Genomic DNA, 25,220 nt, shown 5'->3' with positions numbered 1-25,220 from the left:
CTGGGAAAGGGGGCTACTCTTCCGGCTGAGGACTGACACCATGAAATTTATGCTCTCCTTTCCCGCTGGGTTTACCTCTAACCTTGATCTACTGCCATGTCCATGTAATAGCCAACAGAAACAATTGATGTTGCACTTTTTATTTTTCTGCTGCTATTATTCAATACTCACTAAAAGTTTTTTACTTCCGTATTTGAAAGCCTCACTGTAGACTGACTATAAGGCTGCATATGGGAAGGTCATTGCTTTAAAAAATGATGAGCTAACCTTTCGGGTTTGCTCTTTCTTGAAGGCGGCGGTACGTACTCGTAACTCTATGTGCCCTTGCTGAATCCTTTGTATTTTACCTTGATATTTTAACTTTTAAGATATATGTCATTTTAATGGATTCTGCACTTTCTATCTTGTGTACTGTACTACTGGAGGGCTCATTTTAATTTCAACTGGATTCTTTTTAACTGTCCTTTTGTTGCTGATATCTTTCGGTGAATATGCTGCTGTTTGTCTGCACTTTTATGGATATGTATTTGTATCCGAATTAAGTTTATATTGATTGATTGATTGATAAACCCCAAAACAGATAATGTAGGGTCCACAACACCAAAACTTTGCGAATGCTTTTTTAAAATAATAAAAAAATGTAGAACATCAGCAGATGGGCAGCATAGATCAGAGGGATAAAAAATTGGGACTTAACCTTTAAGCACCAAGGCCAATACTTCATTCCCAGAGGGCAGAGCTCCAGCAGATGAGAACAGTTCAAATAAGGCATAAGGACGGTCTACCCAAGCCCAGTCCATGGCACTCCTGTCTTCCCAGAAAGTCAGAAAACAGTGGATGAATGAGTGTGGTTAACAGTACCCCAACACTTCCATGGGACCCAGCAACATGTGCAAAACACCAAGTAAAGCACAGCTGTCATCTGGTAAGCTTTCAAGTTATGGGAGAGCAGGAGCAGGTGTGTGTCAGAGTCCCAACAAAAGCTTCAATCTGGCTTTCTGGGAGGCACACACGCCATCCCTGAATCATTTACATTTTATATTGTGAAGAACTAAAATTAATTAGCACGTATTTCTGTCATGAGATCCTCACTGATACTCAAACACTGAACACAAAAGCAAGCTTATACCCATTACGTCTAGCACTTATACCAAAGCGGGACAGACAACCTGAAGATAAAACATCAGGTAACCAAATAGTTTTCCGCCAGAACGTTGGTCCACTTGGGGTCAAATATAGACAGTAGTTAGACATCTACTAAAATTAAATTGCAAAGGAGTATTTCATATAATTCCAGGAATGTCATGTTATGCGAAATCCCCCAAAATATGCCATTGCACCGTTTTATGTAATTATGCACCACTTGAGGTAAAAAATATACAACAAACCCACAAGAACAACAAAACACGAACTGCTGTTTGCAATGCTTTTGTTCAAATGCGGCCTTGTACAAATAAATTGATGCAAGGGTATATTTTGTGCCAAACTATAGCACGAAGGAGCGGATTTGCATCTCACAGAATTATGCGCTATTTCACATAAGCATGCTGTAAATGTGTGTAATAATGCAAAAGCAAATTACCCCTAGCAGTAGGGTGTCACAAACGTGTGGGCTAATCAGTCAAATGCCTTGCAGATTTCCCCAATCACTTATTTCTGAGAAGGATTGTAGTAAGCACCTCCTGCCAACACCCTCCAGCCCCCACCAAACTTGTTAACGGAGTAGTAGGTTTGATTTGCACCAAGAATTGCAGGCCTTTTGGTTACAAAATTTGATACAGGACACAATAGAGAGTAGTTAGAACTGCCAGGATGTTACTAACCATATATGAATAGGACCATAATTGATTAAAAATGTTAGGCTTTATAATCTCCTTTATTATGCGTAAAACCTAGAGGTGTGTTTCACCAATTATTTTTTTTGCATATTTATATAGCGCGAACTCGACCCGAAGGTATTGGAGCGCTTTACATGAGCACCGTATTTACATTACACATTCAGGCACAGGGAGATTAGGTGATTTGCCCAGAATCACAGGATGTGGACGCGATCTCGGGGCTCGAACGCTGGTTTCCTGCACCAAAGTCGGCAGTTTAGCCGACGGACCAGATCCTCTCCCCAATGTCAAGTGAAGGGATTTAGAAAAAAGTAGATGGCAATAGCCTGAGTTTTACTTGAAATAAATGCCTTTGGGTAGAGGTTCTTAAAATAGGTCCTACTCCAATGAAATACTGTAAGGCTTCTTGGAGACCGGTGTCTGGATCTCACTAACCTTGTGCATACGTGATGGCAAGTGGGACAACCCTTTTCTAGGAACCATGCCACAAATTGTCTTTGCTTAACAGTTCAAACTAAAGACTTACCAGTTTTGACTATACAATATTCAACTCCCTAGTGAGACATCCTCCCAAGAGGCGTACGGGTAAAAGAAACGGGCCCTAGCCTTAAAAGTTAATCCAGTCACCTCATTGCCTGGTAAGAGGTAACAGTAGACATCTTTCTAACGATTGACTGTTTATCCCTTTTGAAAAGAACTATGCTTTGTCATCAAACTTCTTTTGTTGACATACAGAGCACCACAAATGGACTTGCAGATCCCGGGGTCTACTTTAGGAAAATCATCGGGTAAGTCACAAAATATGCACAGGACATTTACAAAGCAATGCAGAGAGCTATACCCCATATAAAATACACAAGAAGCAGTCTCCGATGCAGCCCAGAAAACTGCTTTATTTCTATAGGGGATTGATTTTCTCTGTAAAGTCCTCCTGGACATTTTCAGGCATATTAAGCTGTAATGAATAACGTGACCGGCAGGGAGATACTCAACACACAAAGCATGTGGATTTATTTCTGCATGTGGATTTATTTCAGATATTCTTTTACAAGAAACGCATATTGCCAAGACGTCTGTGGATTAAAAGATGCTGGTGGCACCCTGTAAAGGTTGGGGATCAAGTAAAACGGCCCCTCACCCAATCCCAACTTGCAACAAAACCATCACTGGAAGAAGAAGAAACAGAGTGGCCTTAGTAGATTGTCCAAAAACTTTATTTCGGGTGCAAATTGAACTGTCAGTGGAAGGTTCAATCAATCAAAATTCCCTTTATTCGGTTTTCGGATACAAAAACCATAAAAGTGTGATACACAGATATATAATACACTTATTTGAATTCATTTACCATGAGGTACCGCCCATCGTATTATATTCTTATTTCATTTTCACGTATACCCATTAAATTACTTTCTCCATATAAAAATTACGTTCTAAAAGCAGTTTATACAATTTATGTAAATTCCTAAAAATCATATACGTTTCCTAGATTTAATTACAACTTTTAAAAATAGTGCTATATTTCTTGCATAGCATTCATTCTCCAATAATTGGAGTGCAAGGTAGGCCGGGCGTCATTGCCTCAAACCCCAAATTTTTTACATTGGAAGGATCCACCTTTTTCTGTGTTCCCCATAATATTTACAAAATAAAACAATATGGATTGTCGTTTGGGGTGCTACCCCATCACAAGGGCAGGGTCCTAGATTTTTCGACCAATCATTTGTTGTGGGGAATGAAACTAGATGGTAAAAAGAATCTAGTCTGAAACGAACCAATACAAATCTATCATATCCAGTTCCGCAATAGGTCAGATATGGTTGAATTTCTGCAGACGATAGGATCATCTGATTTAGGCGAACTGACAACTTGTGGGCTTCACTTCCATATCTAAGTTCTTCCAGGTGTGCCATGCATTGTTTTTTAAAATCCTTCCCGGAGATATTGTTCATCTTTAATGGGTCATTAAAAAAAATTCAGTGTGTCCTAAGTCCATCATAAAATCTTTGATGTACTTCTAATAGATAGGGCTTGCTCTAATTTAAGGGAATCTTCTAACATTCTGATTAAAAGTTGTTTTTAGTGAGGTCCAAATACGATGCCACAATAAAACTGGCTGGACCCTAATTTTGTCCGTTAAATATTGCAGCCCCAGCTCTGTGTGACAAACAAAAGTTGAGGTGGATCGAGGAACCGCCAGTACATAGCGAATGAAAGCGTTTTCTACTTTCTGTAACTCTGATATGTTACAATATCCCCATATCCCTGCCCCATATATAACCACGCACTTGGCCTGGTAGATCTCGAGTAGTTCCAGTGGCGGCCTTTTACCCAATTCCTGTGCGAAATTCACGAGAGCGGTTGTAGTCTTCATAAATAAGAGTTTCTTAGCCCTTATGGCCTGTTTCCAGGAACCTTTATTATCCATAAGGATGCCCAAGTATGGATATGTTTTTGTGTTTTCAAGTTTATTGTTACCAATAAAAATAGTTTTCTCCTTCCTAGTGACCTTCCCACAAGTCATTATATAGGTGTTTGTAACCTTATCTTTAAATCAAGGCTTTCCATGTACTAGTTATATTTGTGTGGGGCCCGCTGCAGTTCTAGTGGTGTTTGGGCCATTATCACCGCATCGTCGGTGTAGAGCAGGGTGGGTATGGGACGATTTTGTACCTGAGGCAGGTCCTGACACCCCACAAGAATCTCCTGTTTGAGACCATTTGTATACATAGTAAACAAGAGGGGTGCCAGAACACAGCCCTGTCTCACCCCCCTCTCCACTGCAAAAGGAGCTGTATGTTCCCCATTTGGTCCGAACCTTACCCTGGCTCTGCCATCAGAATATAGTCCTTTTACAACTTGAATTAGGGCTGGTTCGACTCCCATCGCTTCGAGGATCTGCCACAATTTCTTGTGGGATACACAGTCGAAAGCGGTGGAGAGATCGACAAAAGCTAGGTACAGTTTCCCTTTTTTAGCTATTGTGTATTTTTCTGTCAGAATTGTTAAATTTAGGGCCTGTTCGATTGTCCCTAAACCTTCCCTAAATCCAAATTGCAAGTCAGTTAATACATTGTTATCTTCAGCCCATTCCTGGAGGCGGTTTAGAATAATGCGGCCCAACACATTTCCCACCGAATCTAGTAAGGAAATTGGCCGATAACATATGAGATTTTGTCTATCACCTTTCTTAAATATTTCTTAAAGATTGAGACCATTAATGATTCGGACCAGGATCCCAGTGGAAGGTTAAAACAGTGCCCTCCTGTATTGCTAGTCCAACCTGGGAGCTTAAAAAACTGGGCTGTTGCTGTCTTTATACAAGGTTGTACACTCTATTAGCCCACTTTCTTTCATTTTTCAGAAAATGCAAAGATTTTAGAGGTTGCTGCCTCTACAATGCTACCACTAAAAATAAGAATACAATAACGATGGATATTTTTAGACAGGTATAGTCTTGCCAAAACACAAATATATTACCCCAAAAAAGAGATTCTTCTGTGAAGCGTTCTGGAGTCCTAACATGGTGTGACCTTTTCAGTATTTATAAATTCTATGAAGATCTCATAATGGATTGCACCAGAACCTATGGCCCCGCTGACGTTGGTAATTGAGAGTAAGACGGGCACCCATCTCATTTCTAAAATGTATAGGTCCTGCACTGGTATTCGACCGGTTCCCGGCGATAAAGTGCGCACTGCATGGGAACGCGATCTTGGCCGTTCCATTACTGATGATCAATGGAAAAAATGTTGCATGGTGACGAAAGAAGTATCCCTCAACAGCAGGCACAAACTCATTCACTTTAAATTCCTCCGCAGGTTATATCATACGCCAGCTTGGTCACACAAAATTGATCCTTCCAGGCCGCACCACTGCCTGAAATGTTATGCCCCCCATGCAGACTTTGCCCATCTTACATGGACTTGTCCTAAACTACAGACATATTGGGAACAGGTGCATGCCGCACTGGGTGCAATGATATCGCTGACACTTCTTCCCAAGCCAGAAATTACTCTCATGGGATGCACGGTCAACTTTCCCAAAAAGGTCAGGAGGTTTGCTGCACTTGGGCTATTGTTAGCTAAACGGGAGATAGCGCTGCTATGGGGTAAGCGTACTGTTCCTACTTTACAGGCTTGGCTGAGTAGCCTGGCATATTGTAATGTAAATTGCGAAATATACGCTTCCTTCAAGCCAAGTTCCTCACTCCCTAATATGGGGCCCGTATAGGGTGTATATTGAGGAGAGAAGCCGTGAGTCCACCTCACAGGTTGAAAGGTGCATGGTGCCGGAGGGGATAGGATGATAGGCCACATTGTAAGATATGTGATTTATATTATCTGACGCGTCCTTGGATTATTTTTATTGTATATGTTTGAACATTTTGATAAAGCGGACGAGTGGTATAAAAAAAAAATTTTTTTTTTTTTTAAACCATGCTAGAATTAGTAATCAACTGACATGTTGAAGATATTGCTTGGACGAACTGAGAGATTTGATAACACTGTTTTTGTTATTTTGAACAGCTCTCCAGCTGTGATGCCCATTACTTTGCTCTATATGTTGCAAGTATGTGACTGATTTGTGATGTGACATCCGACAATGTACCACATTGGATGTTTGTTCCTTAATGTATAAGAAAATTGGAAAATAAAGGTTAAAAAAAAAAAAATCTCATAATGGAGACTAGACAAACAAAGGAATATAGGCTGTCTGCTGAGAACTGAGGACAACACTATTGGAAAAGTGGCGAGCGGGCAGCATGAGGAGCTCTGTCGCTGCAAGGAGTGAGGGTAGGGGCCACCTGAACTGCTGTTTAGGGAGCTTTAGGAGAGAGGAGGCGGACGGACAGTAGCTTACCTTTTTCGTAACCGCTGCTTCGGCCACCCCGGCCGCATAAGCCTGGAGACTGTCATTGAAGCTGCTATTGCTTTCTAGCTGCAGGAAGGACCAGCTGTCAAAACAAGAACAAGAGTTGGATCAGAGGACTTAATGGATGGAACAAGCAAACACAACATAAAGCGATCAGGCGAAACTCCTTAGTACAACATTTTGCAGCACAACTACAAACACCTAACTGAACAAACACATCCTGTTCCCATTGGATCTCTCGAATTCTCGACCCAGCACTGTATTCCAAGAAGAGCCCACCGTGGTGTTCACCAAAAAGAAGTAAGAGAAACTGAAATATTTGAAATGTTGCTTACTTTATGGCTATGATGCATAACAGTACTTCTACGATAACTCTATAGAACCAACTCAATTAGTACATAAAAAAGTTGCTACAAGTTGTGGTTGGTTATTAACGTTACACAACAAAGAATATACATAAGTAAACCAAGAATTGGCAAAGCAAATAGGACTGGTATTGGCTGCCAGCTTGTGGGCTTTGACAATGGAGGCGATTTTAATTGTTTTTGTAAAACAGTTTTTGAGGTTCTTTCAAAATGATAAAAATGTAAAAAAAATTGGGCACCAGTGCATGCATACATTTATAATAAAGTTTTACTTTAAGTATTAAAAGCTGGCTGCCCGTACTGGCGCAGGACAGCGTCTTTGAATGATTATATAAATAAAGTTAAAAAAGAAAAACATTCAAAGATGCCATACATGTGCTCGTATACGGTGAGCTATTATGAAATGGGTTGAAAGCCCCTTCAAAGATGGCCATCCATGCATGCAAAACAAGTTTGGAATGGATCAAAAGGCCATTTTGAAACATGCCCACCACTAGCTGTGCACTGTAAATGCAACTCACTGCAGGAGGAGGCAAGAGCTCACTAGTAGTGCCAGGAGAGCTGCCAGCAACTCAGAAACAGTGATATTATATATGTATATTTAAAAATGGAAACAAAGTGCGATAGCATGATATCTTAAATGCCATGCTGTAGAATAGAATCAATGTACTAATGCATTCAAATATGAGATGGGTGCCACAACTTTTTTGATTACAATACATTAATTTGTTATGGTGGTTGTGGGTTTGAGTGAATATGTATAAAAACGCAAGAAAATGAAAAAACAAAGAAAAAAAATACAACGAAGGTATAATATACTGTTGGAAATGTGTGCACAAATTGGATGCTACTGTTTCCCGAATTATAATGAAGGTATTCAGTCTAGCTGTTGCAGACATAAAGAAAAGGAGAAAGGACATTGTTCATATGTGGAATGGCTGCAATGGAGAAACGAGGCCCAGTAGAAGGCATTATGCCGAAACGCTTCGGACATGAATTTTTGTAATCTGCATCTGTTTGTTTTAATGATTTTTTGCAAGAATAACTAATCGTAAATTACTCTTTACTTGTCACAAGTATGTTTCTGAACAGCAGTTTGGTGCCGGAGAAGGGGACAAGTGGGAATGGATAGATAGGATTCTTCTCACAACATGGAAAAGTGCCCACAGGTGCCAGTACGGAGGTGGGGCACGGCTTCAGCTAGGATCGCCACCCTCTAAGTCTCACCAATTCCTTCTCTCCTCTAATACAAAGAAATGCGCCAGCACGCTTCAAAGTTTATCAAAGCTCTGTGCTGCAAAAGGAAGAAGCTTCTATCACAGCACAAACTTTTTTAAAAACTGTGCACCGTAATTATATACATAGATTTTATATATATATATATATATATATATATATATATACACACACACATACATACATACATACATATACAGGATGATTTTCCCCTGTGGCGAAAACACGGTCCTTAGGGCAGAATGAGGTCATTCAGAGAGAAAGGAACCGATGGCTCAAGTGGTTTGACCCTCTAGTCATATTTTCAGCTGTGGTGAGTGGAAGCAAAATATGGATGACATCTGAAAAGACCAATGTTTGAAGGGGGTTGGCTGAGAGCTGGTAAGTATAAGTGTACAGAAAGTTTTTCAAAACCAAAAGGTCTAGGCTATCTCCACACCAACAAATGTGCAGTGGGAAAAAAAAAGTCCAAAGAGAGTGTTACAGGAAACAAAACATTAAAAAGTAAAAACAAGCATTTACAATGCAATGGTCTCGGCAATATTATAGGTAGAGCTATTGCTCATTATTTTTTTATCATTTTTGTATCCCTAAATAAATGGCAGTCATTTCTATTGGCATTAGCTTTTTTTTTGCATATGTGATACCTATTGCATTAGCAGAGAGAGAGTGAGGTAGTGAGATAGAGAGAGAGAGTGAGGTATTGAAATAGAGAGTGAGGTAGTGAGAGAGAGTGAGGTAGATAGAGAGTGAGGTAGTGAGATAGAGAGTGAGGTAGATAGAGAGTGAGGTAGTGAGATAGAGAGAGTGAGGTAGTGAGAGAGTGAGGTAGTGAAAGAGTGAGGTAGTGAGGGAGAGGGATGTTGTGAGGTAGTGATATAGAAGCATAGAGTGATGTGATGTAGTGAGATAGAGAGAGAAGTACTGAAAGAGAGAGTGAAAGTGAGTTATTGAGATAGAAAGAGTGAGGTAGTGAGATAGAGAGTGATTGAGGTAGTGAGTGAGAGAGAGTGAAGTTGTGAGGTTGTGAGCTAGAGAGTGAGGTAGTGATGTTTTGAGAGAGAGAAGTTGTGAGATAGTGAGATAGAGTGGAGTAGTGAGGTAGAGAGAGTTATGGAAAACACAAATTATCTAAGGTGAAGATAAATATAAACGGGACCTGCAGTGTGGACTTAGATGGCCATAAGGATTTTTAACGTAGTTGTTGACGACTTAATCAGTATTGTAGAGCACCTCATCAGAGTTCACGTATCTGCATGTATAGCGTCAAAGAACATTCTTGAAGTGTTCGCAGAGAACAGCGCTTCTTCGTTCAAGACCTCTTCAGTTTAAAGTTATTTATGTGGCAGCCGGGAACAGAGGGCCACAGTTCCACAAGCTCTCAATGAAAAGCGCGCACAAGACACAAACGACTTCAAGATAACAAATACAATACATTGTGCGGGATTACCATAGCTCCTATGACCAGAGACTGCAACTCCTAAGCGCTGTACAGACAGAGCAATAAAGTGTCATGCTCAGTGAATGATAGAAATGCCACAACCTCAAAAGGTATAAATAAAAACTATACCCAACTGAAACCTACTGTGCGTATACTTGTGAACGCCCGATGTAAGGAGCTAGAGAGGGGATAGTAAGAAAGATAAGTAATGGGCTTGTACCCTGTTTTAACGAGAGTGATTGCCCTGAACTGTCTCTTATAAGTGTAGCATGGACTCTGCTTTAAACTGCATTATTCATCACTGGAAAGTAAACACAGGGCCTTCTATAAAGGTTGTCATATAAAGATGTGATAATGTTATGTATTTCGGATGTGGTGAAGTATACCTTGATGTAAAGTCCAATGCATGAGGACATCTCGATGGTGAATAGTTCACGCATAAAATAGAGGTGGATGTAGTAATAATTTGTGGTAAGGTCAGGTCAATAATGAAGGATACTGCAATGGAAAAGAAACTGCTTAATGTTTGAGAGATGGCTACATGATGGGTCTATAACGAGTAATGGAACAGAATTCACCATTTGTTCTAAAGGATGTAAGAAAAAGATTAAAGGCCCCTAATACTTACATCGTATATTTTTATTTATGTCTGTGTAGATAAAATCGACATACAGGTGTCTGTTGATAAAAAGGAGGAGCCAGAAAATTGGTTTTCTTAGAGATCTGCACTACTGGGCACAAAAATGCACTGTATTCTTTACTCATCTTCCTGCCATCACACACCTTGGCTAATGACCCAAGACAACAGCACCAATCGGCTTGCTTACATAGAACACTAACATGCTTCCTATGCAGGCCAAACTTGAATTTAACAGTCTCACAACAGAGAAATAGTCTGTAGTTTAGCGGGGTACCCGTTTACAGAATTACTTCAGCACCTCGCCAGGAGTTGGAAAGGTTATATAAAGCGACTACAACACAATAAATGAACCTAAAAAAGGTGCTAGAAAGTCATTACACAGTATACTAGAAGGCAGCTTTGGCAAAGCAACAGTCTAGAATGCTACTTGGCCCTTGCTGAGACTTTAGGTCTGAAGCATAACGGATTACGATACAAACAGCAGCATGTAAAATGGGGTTACACGTGAGAAATGGCGCCATTTATAAATATGAAAAATTATTGCATCCTTTGTTAGCTCACAACTGTTGGGTCTTGAATACGTAAATGAAGTGGACTGTTCAGTATTAGAAGTATGAGCCTGTCAGATCTATGGTGGCAGAGGTAGGTAGAGGCTGTGCAAGTTTGCCCCACCTAAATGTAAAATAGGAAACGGAGGGTGGGGTGTAATCCGTCAGCATGACATTGCCTAGATGGACAGCATCCTTATAACTCACGAGGGTGGATTCCAGTTGCCACCGATGGTTGCAGGGGAGGGAGGTCTTCATCAGTCCTCAAAGTATAGCAACTACTACCGCTGGGTGCAAATGAAGACAGTAGTCACTGGATACAGGGCAGATTAAAGGAGGTGGGGATTTGAAGTCATTGAAGGAAACAGGCCATGGGTGCAATGGGGGAATGACAGCAGCAGCCTCTGGGTACCGGTTGTGATTCTAGGGAAAAGCTCCTTAGAGCAGGTAGTAGAGTGGTTATTGAAGGCAGCAACCCTAGGTGCAAAAAAAAAAAATGGGGCAGGGGAATTGAATGCGGTGACCCTGGTGCAGAAAAAGGGGAGTGGGGCAACATTGGGGGAGGAGAATTTAAGGCAGCCACTCTGGAAGCGAGGGATGGGCGTTGATGGCAGTAGTCTCTGGTTGCAGGGGAGTGAGTGAACTGAAGGCTTCAGCTCGTGGGTGCAGGGCGGGTACCGAAAGAAGCAACTGGGGGGGGGGGGGGAGATGAAAGACAGCAGCCCCAGGGTGCAGGTGTAAGAGGAAAACAGCAGCCCCTGAGCGTAGGTGGGAGGAAGTAGTAAGACAGCAACAACCTTTGTGCAAGGAGGAGGAAGAAGAAAGGCAGTAACCATCTTGGTGCAAGGGAGAGGAAGAAGAAAGGCAGTAACCACCTTGGTTGCAAGGGAAAGGAAAAAGAAAGGCAGTAACCACCTTGGTTGCAAGGGAAAGGAAAAAGAAAGGCAGCAGCCGCATTGGTGCAAGGAGGCGTGTGGAAGTCAGTCCCCCCTAGGTGCAAGGGTATAGCTGGAAAGCAGCCGCTCCTTGACATACAAGGGGGTATTCAAACCAGCTGTCACTGAACGCAAAGAGAGAGGCGAAACAAGGTCCCAGTCGGTGGGCGCAAGGGAGGAAGGTATAATGGGGGTGTGGAAGGCAGCAGCCTCCTGGGTCATGACTGGAGGATGGATGGCAGAAATCTCTGGGTGCAGGAGAGAGGCTGAAAGACTGCAGCCCTAAGGAAGCATGGGGGGGGGGGGGACGTCCAACCTAGACCTTCCCTGGGACGCAGACATTGAGAGAAAGCAGCAGAACCCTGGGAGCAGAGAGAGTACAGCAACCGTGTGTTTAGTACAGCGGGCAGGTTCATGAGACAGTGGTAGGAACAGGTAGGACCCTAGATGGTGGGATGTTTGGTAGAGCAGAGAAAGATTTATCAGGATGAATAAGTCTTTTATTTATTCTCATTTTCCCTTCGTGGTGCCTTTTCTTATGGCCTCGTGACACTGACAGTAAAGATGCATCTTACAGTGAACTAACTGCCATGAGGAGGCGGCGTGCCCAGTCTGTGGTGGGCACGAGGGTCGTACCTTGCACACACCTCCTTACCTGTGGAAATCGAAGCCCATGGCGCCCCCTCTCTCTTGCCGGGTCTACTCCGCCTCTACCCGGATTCCCCTCTTCAAGCCTGTCAGCTACACACAGACTGCCGGATGTGACATCACGTAGAGACGCTCGGCTGCCAGCCATTGGCCGGCAGTGATGCGGCCAGGGCGATAACTTCCGGCACTGATTTAAAGAGACTGCGGGAGGTCCACATGGGAGCAGCCCATAAGGTACTGACAGAAATGGGCGTGTCTATGAACAGGGGAGTTGAGGACTTTTCGAAAACATGTGTTTACCTCTGTACAATTACACTCGGAGTTTACATTTAAACAACTTGTACCCACGAGTGCATTGGTTGAAAAATAAACGATCGCTTTTATTTTAGATCTCTAATTACCGCATTTTCACACACGAGTATTCATCGAGTCCTGCTTTTATATTTCCATTGCCTTCTGATACTTGAATGGGCTGCGTTATAAATACAGGGCTACGAGTGAAGGAACATACAGGAACAAGGCAGAGCAAAAGGCAAGCACACCACTGCCTTTCTCCGAGGCAAAGCAGAAATGCCTCGGAGAAACGCAGTGGCGTTTTCAGATTCGGGGGCGTGTTTCTTTTTCTCTCCTCTTGCCATTGGCTGGAGGAGAGAAAAACACGCCTGAGAAAGGGCGTGGCTAAAAAGTGGAAAGAACAGCACGAACACGCCCCCGAATCTGAAAAAGACGGAGCCTATTTGGAGGGACTGCTCTCTCCTCCAATGGCTGGCCTCTGTTTAGGAAGTCAGCCAATGGAGGAGAAGCAAAAAGAGAGGCGGGCTAAATAGCCACTCTAAGAATCATTACATCTCCGACTTCCGGTTCTGCCTTCGGCAGACCGGACGGTCCTCGACCTAAAAATATGTTCCTAGAGAGAGCACAATCTCTTGAGAAAACCAAATTAATGTCCAGATCATGGATATTATCAAGCGGTAACACTGACATCACCCAAGACTCTTCTGGAATTATATAGGTCTAAACGGATGTCTAAATCTTGTTACACGCGAGGCGTTGTCTCCGAGTCCTTAGCCATTCAGTGGCCACTCTTCGTAAGTACAGATATTTACCACAATACATCAGGGATTAATGCACTTGCATTGGATAACCAGGTTACACTCCAGGGATATTTAGTCCAAGAGCCCGTGGCTTACTCTAAAATCATGTTTGAAAATGAGTTCCATTATATAATATAGCTCCACCTCTGCCATTTCTAAACATTGTAAATAACATGTCACTTTTAACAAATTTAAGGTACACGATGTACAGACATGGTAGGAAGGCTGAGGCTGCCTTGCTAGAATTGCAACGCGTAACATTCAGATCAGCTCAAGCGACCTGCATCACATCCACAACACGTTAAAGACCACTTACAAGCCAAACCTCATCTCGTTTGATTAGAAAGTCCAGTAAAGAAATATTCAAGAAGCACGTTCCCCTCAATTTCGTTTGAGGCTTATTATTTTTTTTTTTAATGGCTCAGGTTCCCACAAATGCTACCAAAGTGTAATGAACACTGTCCCAAAGGACAAGAACTTTCATATGTCCAGAATTATACAAGTTTATTAAACAGCATGCAGTGATGCTGTACTGAGGATATGGCCCTGCCTGCTACTCTCACCAAGTAATGGGAACAAGCCCTATATCTTGGTGCAGTGCTGTCCTGTAAGGAAATTGCAACTGCCCGGTAAAGAAAGAAAAGCACAACTCTCAGCTAAATGAACAAGCATATGCAATGCAATAGGTTTCGAATTTGCGAGAATTTGAGCTATTGGCATTGTAAATAATAATGCCTTTTATTTATGCGTTTACAAAGCCTGCAAGTGGTGTGTAAACATGGCTTGCAGGTTTTGTAAACACATAAATAAAAGGCATTGTCATTTACAATGCCAATAGCTCAAGCTCTCGCAAATGCAAGACCTTAAGCAATCGAGGCCCCAAAAGCATTAGCTTAGGATGTTGAAAGCTAAAGCGCGAGTGCCACAACTGCTTTAAAAGTAAAGAAATAGAAAAAAACATTATTTCTATTTCTTGACTTTTGAAGCAATCGTAGCACCCGCGCTTTAGCTTAAGATATTGAAAGCTAAAGCGTGGGTGCCACAATTGTAACAAAAGTAAACCATTTGAAAAAAATGACGGCCGCAGGTTTTTTTTCTATTTATTTACTTTTGTTACAATGGCAGCACCCGCACTTTAGCTTTGAACATCTTAAGCAGAGCGCGGGTGCCGCGAGAGCTTCAAAAGTAAACAAATGGGAAAAAATTTGCATTTTTTTCTATTTGTTTACTTTTGAACCAATTGTGGCACCAGTGCTTTAGCTTAAGATATTCAAAGCTAAAGCGTGAGTGCCACCTTTGTAAAAAACGTTTTTATTTAAAAAAAAACTAAAAGTAAGGCATACTGGCACGTTCGGCCAGCATATAACAAACAGAAAGCGCGGCTGCCATAATTCATGCCAAGGCATGCCGCTCCGGACAAAGGATCTTTAAAAAAAGTGTTGCGGGAGAGCATGTTCTGCCAGTGTTGCAGACAGGTCAAACCTATTTAAGAAAATAGTGCTCGGAGGCTGTAATAAAAGCCTACCGAGTAACCACACATGTAACAAGGGGTGTCCTCATGGGAGGTTACAAGAGAAAAAGGCAGTACTAAGGAGGGACTACTAAGCCTATTGACCAAAGAAAAACTACCATTTACAATGAACAGGGACAGGAGCCAATTAAAAAGAGGGGGGGGGGGGTGGGCGGAGCTTCATGACCTTATCCTGAATACAGCGTAAGCACTGCCTAGGTGAGACCTAAAAACTGTACAAGTGGATAGATAAGACAAGTGAAGTGAGCACCAAAAAGCACCAAGAAACTTGCGGCCCAACTTACCAAGATAACTACAAGAGCAACTGTGGGGTCTAAGCAGAGGAGCTGCACATGCACTGTTCAAGACTAAAATGTTTGTGAACCTAAACCATCCTCGACCAGCCTACTACAAGGCATCTTGTATCTATCTACCCCAAGCACAGAGAGACTGATGTTCTTTTGCATCACCCCAGGTCGTATGGCTAGTCGCTACTTGAAGGGAATAACCTAATCCAACTGAAGTGCACCAGTACGGTATCTTGTAGCCAACACAGAAAATATCAGTATCAAAGAATGCTCCAGCAGCACAAAAACAGTTTGTAACTTGAATGCTTGAACTCTGCCAAAAATGTCACAATGATGTTTTAAATACCCAACAAAAAAGTGGACTGGGTGTCCTACCCTCCAAAAACACAATTTTAGGGTGTGCAAATCCAAAGGTTCCGTTTTCAGTTCACAAGTTTGATGGTAAACAGAGCAATCAGGTTTGAGGGACTAGCCAGAGTTCAGTAGCAGACCAGTTACAGCTTCAACCGGTTTCTAAAGTCATAAAGTGGGGTAATTACGGATGCTGGAAATTAACTTGCTAGCCTGTTTCTAGTTAAAAGGTGGTTGTGGTCTACATTTCATGGTGTGCACCCACCCACAGGACATGAGACACGCACAGAATCCAGTTATTCATATAAGCAATTGGGTCTCAGGGCTTGGGTCCATTCACACTATTAAACCACATCATTTCCAAAGCCACGTAGTTGGTTCACTCTTGGCTAACAGGACACAGCCGTAAGACAATGAGTGAAAAGCAAACACCAAGTGTCCTTTGCTGGCAGTTAAATGGGCTATGACAAAGTTAAATAAATGGAATGGGTGAGTCAAGGTGATGCAGGCTCATTACAACTGTAATCCTCTGCAAATCAGAGGACTTGAGATTGACTGTGGCCAGCTGGGATATATGTACCTCACAGTTACTGGGAAGCTTGCTGCCTCAAGACTACCTCCTCTCAGGTTTCAATAAAAAACAGCCTTGTTCTGCTGGTCAGGGTCCACTCATCTTCATGCATTGATCAATAGAGCTTCCTTTTCTTCTCCATCAGGTCAAAGAAGCAGCGTTTCCACCAGAGTCTTAAGCTTGTTCCCAGGTTGGACTTTGGGTGGCGGGAGGAAAGAAACTTTGATCCCGTTTCTTCGTCTGGCATTCTTCAGTAGAGGTACAACATTTTGCAGTAGTCCTTTCTTGTTATTACTTCTGTTTGGAATGCTCACGCCATGCCTGTCTGCAATAAAGTTTCCTGCTGGTTCAACTCACTGTCTGCCGCAAGTCATTACTACACATTTCTTTTGCGAAAGTCCAGACAAATACAACCAACTGTCTCAAGAGGGCCATTAGGTATCTAACACCAACAACAAGCTTGGTCCAACAACATTTCAGAGGCAAATCTGTCCTGCAATTGACTCAATCATTCCTACTACCTTTCACAGGTGATACTCACATGTACTTGGCTACATCTCACACCAGCTAGACTTCCAAAGAAAATGATGACATGATACACTATGCTCCAAGACTGCCCGTCTTCAGAATGATTACGATGGTTGCCTGTTGTGCTGGCAAATTGTGCCATACTATGCTACACCTTCAGCCAGCCTTGAATTTAATGCAGCAGCTCCCGTCTTCTTGGACTTTTAGTTTTGCCTTTTTCTGATTTCGGTATTTTTACAGGTGAAATGATGCAGGATACTGGGCCAGCGCCAGCTACGGATATTCCGTTTGACACAGGACTACTTATCGGATATTTATAGTGAATGTCCTACAGCACTACCAAGCTTTAAAAGGCAGAGACATCATTTTTACTAGCAAAACAGGCGAGAAGTATTGGCAAGTAAATGCATGTATTACTACACTGTAACACTAATTACAACGTTGAGAAGTAGATTCCCATGCTTTCATCCACAGACCGATTCATTTCCTTATTAGCACATGCAAAATTTAGACACCGAAGAGGCCGGAACCGGGTCACCTTTCCACTGTCTCCCAAAGGTTCAAGGCCCGCAGAATTTCTAGAAGCTCACAAATATTCACTTGCCGGTTAAGTAATTTACTGGAAACATGGGTTGAGTAAAGAGATTAAGCACTTCAAATTTCAATTCATTCTACCCACTTATACTGGACAGTTTGAGGTTGGCTGACAAGCAACTGCAAATGGTCCAGAAAGGCCCTATGCTGCCCAAAGTAAATTTTCGATAAACTAGAGATGAAACTACTTGCCATTTCACATCAGTCGAATTCAGTGACTAATTGTGAAAAGGCGAATTGTTACTGGTGGATATATTCTGTTTAAGACAGAGGGCCTGATTCACATCTTGGCAGACGGGTTACTCCGTCACAACGATAATGGATATCCTGTCCGCCGAAGTATAAATTCCATTCTATCCTATGGAATTCATATTTCGGTGGGTGGGAGACCTGTCACTGTTGTGACGGAGTAATCCGTCCACCAAGATCTAAATCAGGCCCAGATTGTTTGCAGCCCAACTGTGGTTAGGGTTAATGCACAGACAATCCGAGACTGGGGAAAAAAAAAGTCAAAGAAGCTCACCCAACACATTCTAGCGCGGTCATAAAACACTCTTCAGGTAAACTTGAGTGTACTTCAGATGCCAGCCAGGTGGAACCCACGAACAGAAATATTTCATTGCGGCTTGCTGAGGTAAACACTCGAAAACTCATACTGGTCGAATGACTTAGGAATTATCTAAACTCATGATTTCACTGGCGCAGAGTTTACAAAATGCACTCATGGAGAACTACACAGGCTGAGCAATCCTGCCGAGGTACAAGTAGTCAGAGTTATGACAAAGATGCAAGGTGAATGGCAAGCACACTGGGTGCAGAAAAGGACACTCGAACAGAAGAACCTTCTATGCCCTTTGCGATGCCGCCCTGCGTCTAGAAATGAATGTGAATGCTTTATCCTGTAAAGATGTAGACAGAGCAGCTTTTCTTTACTATCCAGCAGGTGTTACATTTTTATCTCCTTCAGTGTATCCATGATGTGTTCGAATACCGTCATAACCAACCTGACTCAGACATATTTTCTAAGGTCGTTAGATAGAGCAGGATTGAAGCACTTCACAGAATTAGAAAATTTACCTCCAAAGACATCAGCGTCAACTCTGACTTTTGATGCTTTACATGATATGAGGAGGAAGTCCTGGAAACAAAAACCTAACATTTATGTGTGCTATGGTGTTTTGCCTAAGCATACTACAAAGGATTAATGTGGTCAGAAAGCCGCTTAAGACTGAAGACTTACACCTGCTTCATACTGCTACTTTTCAGATGAGACACACGTTGGTTATAAAAAGGAGTTTACTGGCATGAAGTTCCCGGCATCCAACCCCTGGCAGGCACAGCCTCGGTCTCCCAACGTTACGTTCTAGAACCCTACATGCTAACATGAGAATAGAACAGAACATATCACCCTTTCCCAAAAATATTCTAAAAGTACATTAAGAGAGAGGATACCAGTGATGAAACACTACACTAAGAATATGGCCAAGAAAGACCATACAAAACAAAAAGTAAAGAGAAGAACAGTAAGGAAAAAAGGAAACGGTGGCCCACAAAAAAGGAGCAACGTTAATAAGAAGTAACAAACAAAGAGACAACTGAAAGCTGAAAACTACTCCAGACAGGCAGAACAAGATGTGACTCAGTTACTTGTATAGCTAATCTTTTAACTTCCTGTGACTATTTACCTATGTCCTGGTTCTCACTCTCACGTTCAAACCCTCAGACCAGAACGTGCCTTGAAGGTCACTACAGGTCATGACACTCTTCACATTCCACCTTTTACCATCGTTCAATTACCTCGCACCTCAACCACCTCCTTGGGATCAGACCATTTGGACCAACCCTTCCTTTTAGCAGCTTCCACATTCTTACAAATTTCCCTTTCTTGAAAATATGAGACACTTTCTTCAACTTGTCATTGTGCCCATACACAACAACCTTGATTGCACTTATCTTTATTAGTAACCCCCTCTCTGCCAAGAACCTTACAATCTACTCTCACCATCCAAGCTGGTGAAACAGTAGTGCACAACACACAACCTTTCAACAGGAATAATGGGGTCTCCCCTTTGACCGAAAGTGGTGTGGTCCTGTAGTTTCACATTTTCTTCACTTTTGCATGGAATCCATGCCACTCCAAACAGCAAGTTGGACACATTCATACAGCACCCTGCTGAAGCGCTCTGCCAGACCGTTCTCCCATGAATGATACAATGCAGAGCTGTGATGATTAACTCCGTCGAGTTATAAGAATGACTAACTCATCCCATTGTCAGTTCTCACCACATATGGACAACCTTTCCTCTTGAAACCTCTTTACATTGACTCACCAGATTAGAAGCCTTAATCTTTTGCAAAAAAACACTTCCAGCCATATGGAGAAGTAAGCAGTACTTAATTGTATTGCCATCCAAAAGAACCACAGATATCAACACCTATCCACCTTCTTCTAAGCCCTCTTGGGGAATTCCGCTAGCTCGACTGCAGTATACATCACCAGGTGCAATTTTCGCTACATGAGCAGGATTAACAACCACAGAAAAACCTTTCCATCTCCCAGACCATACTGAGTCACCAAGAATAGCCCATGCTCTCTTTTTCATGGCGGACAATCAATTAGATAGTCCTTTTACATTGTCAACTACCACATTTCTGCCTGTTAGCGAATCAGCAGGGCAGATCACATGTAAGACACACCGTCCACAAAGCTTGTAAAAGACACACTGGACTGGTTACACTGTACATGTAGGACACGGCTCAGAGCCCCTAGACTCAGCAATTGGTACGTTGTATCGCAAGGCCCACCATAAGGTCGCACAACATGCAGATGAGGAGCATGGCCTCACATGATCAGGGGCGCATGAATGGAGTGCTCAAGTACAGGCATGCGCAGCGCTCACAAAACAAGGTGGCACAAACACACAGCAACGGTTGGGCCCTTAAGAGAAAGAGGAACAAGCTGGGCCTTACCACTCAATAACAGATCAAAATAATCTTATTGAAATCAAATCCATGCAACATGCGAAAAGGACTGAAACAGACCAGCTGCAAGAATGAGCCTTGCCCATCACCCAAGGAAAATGAGGACCTTCACCAACATGGTTAATATTAAGGGGTTGGAGTTCACTTGGTGTATTCAGTCCAGTAAGACGTCCTCCTTATTGTCATATTTAATATGGGGCACACATTGGTTTCAATAAAAAAGGAGTTTATTGGAGAGAGGTCCACAGCATCCAACCCCTGGCAGGCACAGTCTCGATCTACTTTCCCCACATACATGGTAAACTTGTCCAGGCTAATGTAAGAACAGAACAGTAACAGATGCCTTATTAAAGAATAAACTTTACTAAAGGAATGGCAGTCTATTAAAGGTTTATAAGAAGCAGTGAGACAAGCAATAGAGCTAGCAACAAAAAACGGAATCTGAACCAGTGCGGCCCTGTGCAGTGTCTGCATGTTCCAGGTAAAAAGAAGATTGCTCAGCCATGAGGGAGCATAAGAGCCTTTTCGTGAAGTGGAAAACCAATTACCCACAGGTTTCTCGAATAAGTCTGAACAGCGCAATAAACATTTTCTATATGATATCAGCATCAAAAGAGACGTTGTCTAGGTTTGTCACAGTGGCTACTGGTGGGAGAAGCAGTTAAATCCTAAAACTATACAGAACTACCTTTGCTGAACAAGCCGCCAGTGGGCTAGTACGGATTACAATGCTCTTCTTGACGAGGTTGCCAGTGCCAGTTTCCTGCTGCTCTGAAGAGCTTTGCCAATTTGAAAGTAAAAAAGGTAAATTAATGTAATCATTTGAGATTCAATTGTTTGCACACTGTAAGTGAAGTTGTGTTTTTTTAATGAAATTCATTACTTATGAGTACTGATTCGTTTTCCAAATGGATGTACCTAGCTCATGGTGATGGGTTATTCCAAGCCTCTCGTTTTGCTAATGGTCATTTATCCCAAATCTACTTATACGAGTGTGAGTTATATCTAATCATGGTGTACTTGATGCTTGCTATTTATTCGAAATGCAAATACCTCCTCCATAATGATAGCTGGTCAAAGGCTATTTCCTTCAGATCACTGTTACCCAGAAATGGAAGGGTGATGCCTGCAAGAGGTCTTAAATGATAAAAGGATATCTTGGCTGCAAAATGGGTGTGCGGCAAGAAGTCCAAGTCTACAAAGAATGCACGCATATTACCGAGATGGTTGGGTGCCGGTTGCCACATTTCTCCCACAACCAACCCATTCGCTTGAATTTGTAGATTCAGCTCTGTACCATCAGCATATAAGTTAATTCAATTATGCAACTGATGAGGACAAACAGGACCATGTGATAGAGTCAACGGCTTATTTCTCATACACGAGACTGCAAAAACAACTGCTGATGGGATTAAAACTACTTTTGTTGCATCATTGTTTGGGAGATTGATATGTAATTGTCGCCAATTCGCCCCAGGTTTTACAAATTATACGTCCAGATAGATGCAAACAGCAAGACATGGTCGAAACAAAATCAGCTGCACTGCAAAATAATAAATGTAATCAAAAGTATTTTTTTTGCCTTGAAAGAAACATAACTTGTAAAACTGAAACTACATCTTCAATGCAATTTTTTTTTAAATATGACTGGACAATCACATTCATACAGGGAATGGGATGATTTTCCATGCACTGTCCCTTTAGTGTTTCGGGTGCCATGTCCAAATCGATGGGCCCTTTGGCCAGAAGGAGCACTCTCAGTTATCGGAAATCTGCACCTACTACCTATTTAGACCTATGTGAGCCCCCCCTTCCTGCTCCCATACAAACTATCATCACCGTTCCCCGAAACAATGAAACACTCCTTTGAAGTCAAACTCACCACCCAGTCAAATATATTGCCCTGCATCTCAAGGTCTCCGGAAAAGTAGCCCCCCAACTTTCTCTGCTATCACGGTGTGATCCAAAGTGTACTCGTATGCCACAACTGGGCTGGAGAATGCTGGATTACTAGCAGGATAGTGCAGTGTAGGAAAGAAAACCCCTGCCACCAGCTCAGTGGTGTTCTGTGCAAAAGAGCAAGTGGGCTGTGGCTGTAGCAGTACTGTATTTGGAGCAAATGTTGGAGATGTATGGCATGTGTAACACAGTTATAGTTTCACCATGTTGCCAATAGACATGACATATAGAACAAGCATTGGCAAATCCAATGGGTCTCATTTTTATTAAATACGCAGTAGAAAAGCCAATCGGTCTGGCTTGTTCTCGAGCATGCTTCTTCATTGACTAGTGAGTCAATGTGGTATTTTGCATGAGTATGAATGCAAGAACGACTTTAAAGCTGGATCATGGATGTATGAATGCTTGGATAAGTGATACATTTGATGGATCAAGAGAGCACTGGTTTGGTTGATTTTACATCTAGGTGATCTTTGATGTAGTTGTGCCTATGGTCTGCTGTGTTTGGATGGACAAAGAAATAACATTCATACGCACCTGAAAAACTACACACACTGAAACACACATGAATTCAGACAACACGCATGTGGGAATAGACAGACAAGTAAGTGATTATTGGATGGGTGCATGAACAGTTGGAGGTGTGCAAGTCTGTGTACATGGATGGATAGATGGTTGGGTTGCTGCAGATGAATCAGCAGTGGTTTGGTGGGAAGATTGATGCATAGGTGTGGGAAGATCTGCATACCAATACATTTGCCATATTTGTATAGCATATGTATCTATTAACACGGCACATGTGAACCCAAGTATCTGGCAGCACACATACAGCTCTTCCAAACAGACCATGAGTCTTAAACAACCATATGCAGCAAGGGTCATATGCGATATTCATCAACCAGGCCCACGAGATGATAGCCCTAGGAAGAGCACAGGGTGGTGTGTACCAGATCACAGGGTGGTGTGTACCAGAGCACAGGGTGGTGTGTACCAGATCACAGGGTGGTGTGTACCAGATCACAGGGTGGTGAGCTTTAGGGAACCACAGTGCAATAATCATTGTGGGGGAAGTAGGTGATATCCATTAGGGGAGACCTGGGTGATGTGTGGGGTGAGTATTGTACCTTAATGGATCACTAGATTATGTTAAGTCCTGATGCAGGGGGCAGTGAGGGATGTAGTAGAAAAATTGTAACTGTTCCCTTTCATTTAGTCCTAAGATTGGGGGAAGGCATAATTTTGCATGTTTAGATGTGTAAACCTGCGCTTATATTGGTAAAAATCAAACCACAAATGCCAAAAAGCAAAATCTGTTGGCTACAAAGTCAGAGCTGGCTGGTAGTGTCACAAAGACATGAGCAATTGGCAGGTAAGTACATGGATGGAGAAGACAGGCGAAAAACAATACTTTTTGTAAGGCAGATTAACTGGTGTGTTTTTGTTTTGCTGCTTTAAAATATTAGCTCTGTTCTTCGTTGTGCTTAGTTGAGAACAAAAACAGAATCCCATTAGCAATGTCAACATGTAATAAGACAAGAGTCAAAAGCATCCAGTCATCTCATACTAAATATAGTCAACAAGGCCCAGGAGAACTGAAAATATTTTGTTAGCTATATTTAGTGTGCCCCACAAACGGTTTGTTTACTTTTATTGCAAAATAATAGGCATAAAAGACACAAAACAAAGTAACGTGGCAGAGGTGCTGAACACGAATAACGACAATCAAGGGTACACAAAAACACGCACAAATACTGCGTAGTAGGTTGTGTAATGTTTGTGCTACTAACGTGTCTTTCCTTATGTATGTACCTCTCTAACTCTCACAAGGCAGACTTTTTCAAGAGCCCGTCTCTCTACAACTGACAGTGCTCATTTCTTTGAGCACATCTCTCACTGCTGCTCACAGTGCCCATTTATTTGAACAATGCTCTCTCCGCTGCACATGGTGCCTATTTCTTTGAACACATCTCTCTGCTGCTGGGAGTTGTTGTTTCCTTTGACATCTCTCTGCTACTAACAGTGCCCATTTGACACCTCTCCCTGCTGCTGACAGTGCCCACTTTGTTAGGTCGAACCTGGGCACCACATGCGCTGCTCTGCGGCATGCTGTATTGAAGCATGGAACAGAAGCCCCGCCCACTCTCCGCCAATATTTATTATTGGCTTGTGTCATTGCCCTTTGTAAATGATGGCTTCTGATTCGTTAATAGGCTTGTTAGTCCCTCCTTAGTACCACCTGGTCTTCATTTGTAACCTCCCACGAGGACTGGCTCTTTTACTTCGATTGCTACACTGTATGTCTTTTTTTAGTCTGTAAGCACTATTTTCTTTAATGAGTTTCTCCTACTGCAGGCACAACATGCTTTCCTGCACCATTAGGTGCTGCATGTGTGCTTTCACTTTCCGAGTAGCCCGGGACAATGGTGGCGCTTCTTTGAATAGGTCTCGCATTTTCAAGAGTTTGAGCTATTGGCATTGTAAATGAAAATGACTTTTATTTATGTGTTGATTAGCAAAACAAATAAACAAAAGGCATTGTCATTTACAATGCCAATAGCTTAAACTTCCGCAAATGCGCAGACCTATTGTATTGCAAATGCTTGTTTAACACATCTCTCCGCTGATGTCGAACCCAAGCACCTTGACACCTGCACACTACCGCCCACTCCTGTGGCAATCCCGAGCACCACGATGCCTGCACACCACCAGTCCGTTCCTGCGGCAATTCAGAGAGCCATGATGCCTGCACACCGGCAGCCCGCTCCTGTGGCAATCCTGAGCGCCATGACACCTGCACACT

The 25,220-nt window shown here is 42.4% G+C and overlaps 1 protein-coding gene across 1 annotated transcript in view; it reads right to left on the bottom strand.

Moving 5' to 3' along the window:
• Positions 1-25,220, bottom strand: part of PLBD2 (phospholipase B domain containing 2) — a 176,524-nt gene that overhangs the window by 131,331 nt on the left and 19,973 nt on the right. Inside the window, exon 2 of the mRNA XM_085636157.1 lies at positions 6,699-6,792. Coding sequence (XP_085492283.1) covers positions 6,699-6,792 — 94 coding nt within the window. The remainder of the gene's footprint in view (positions 1-6,698; positions 6,793-25,220) is intronic.

This window comes from Triturus cristatus, chromosome 11 (genome assembly GCF_964204655.1).
Source record: "Triturus cristatus chromosome 11, aTriCri1.1, whole genome shotgun sequence".
Classification (NCBI taxonomy): domain Eukaryota; kingdom Metazoa; phylum Chordata; class Amphibia; order Caudata; family Salamandridae; genus Triturus; species Triturus cristatus.
This window is presented reverse-complemented; position numbering and strand designations above follow the sequence as displayed.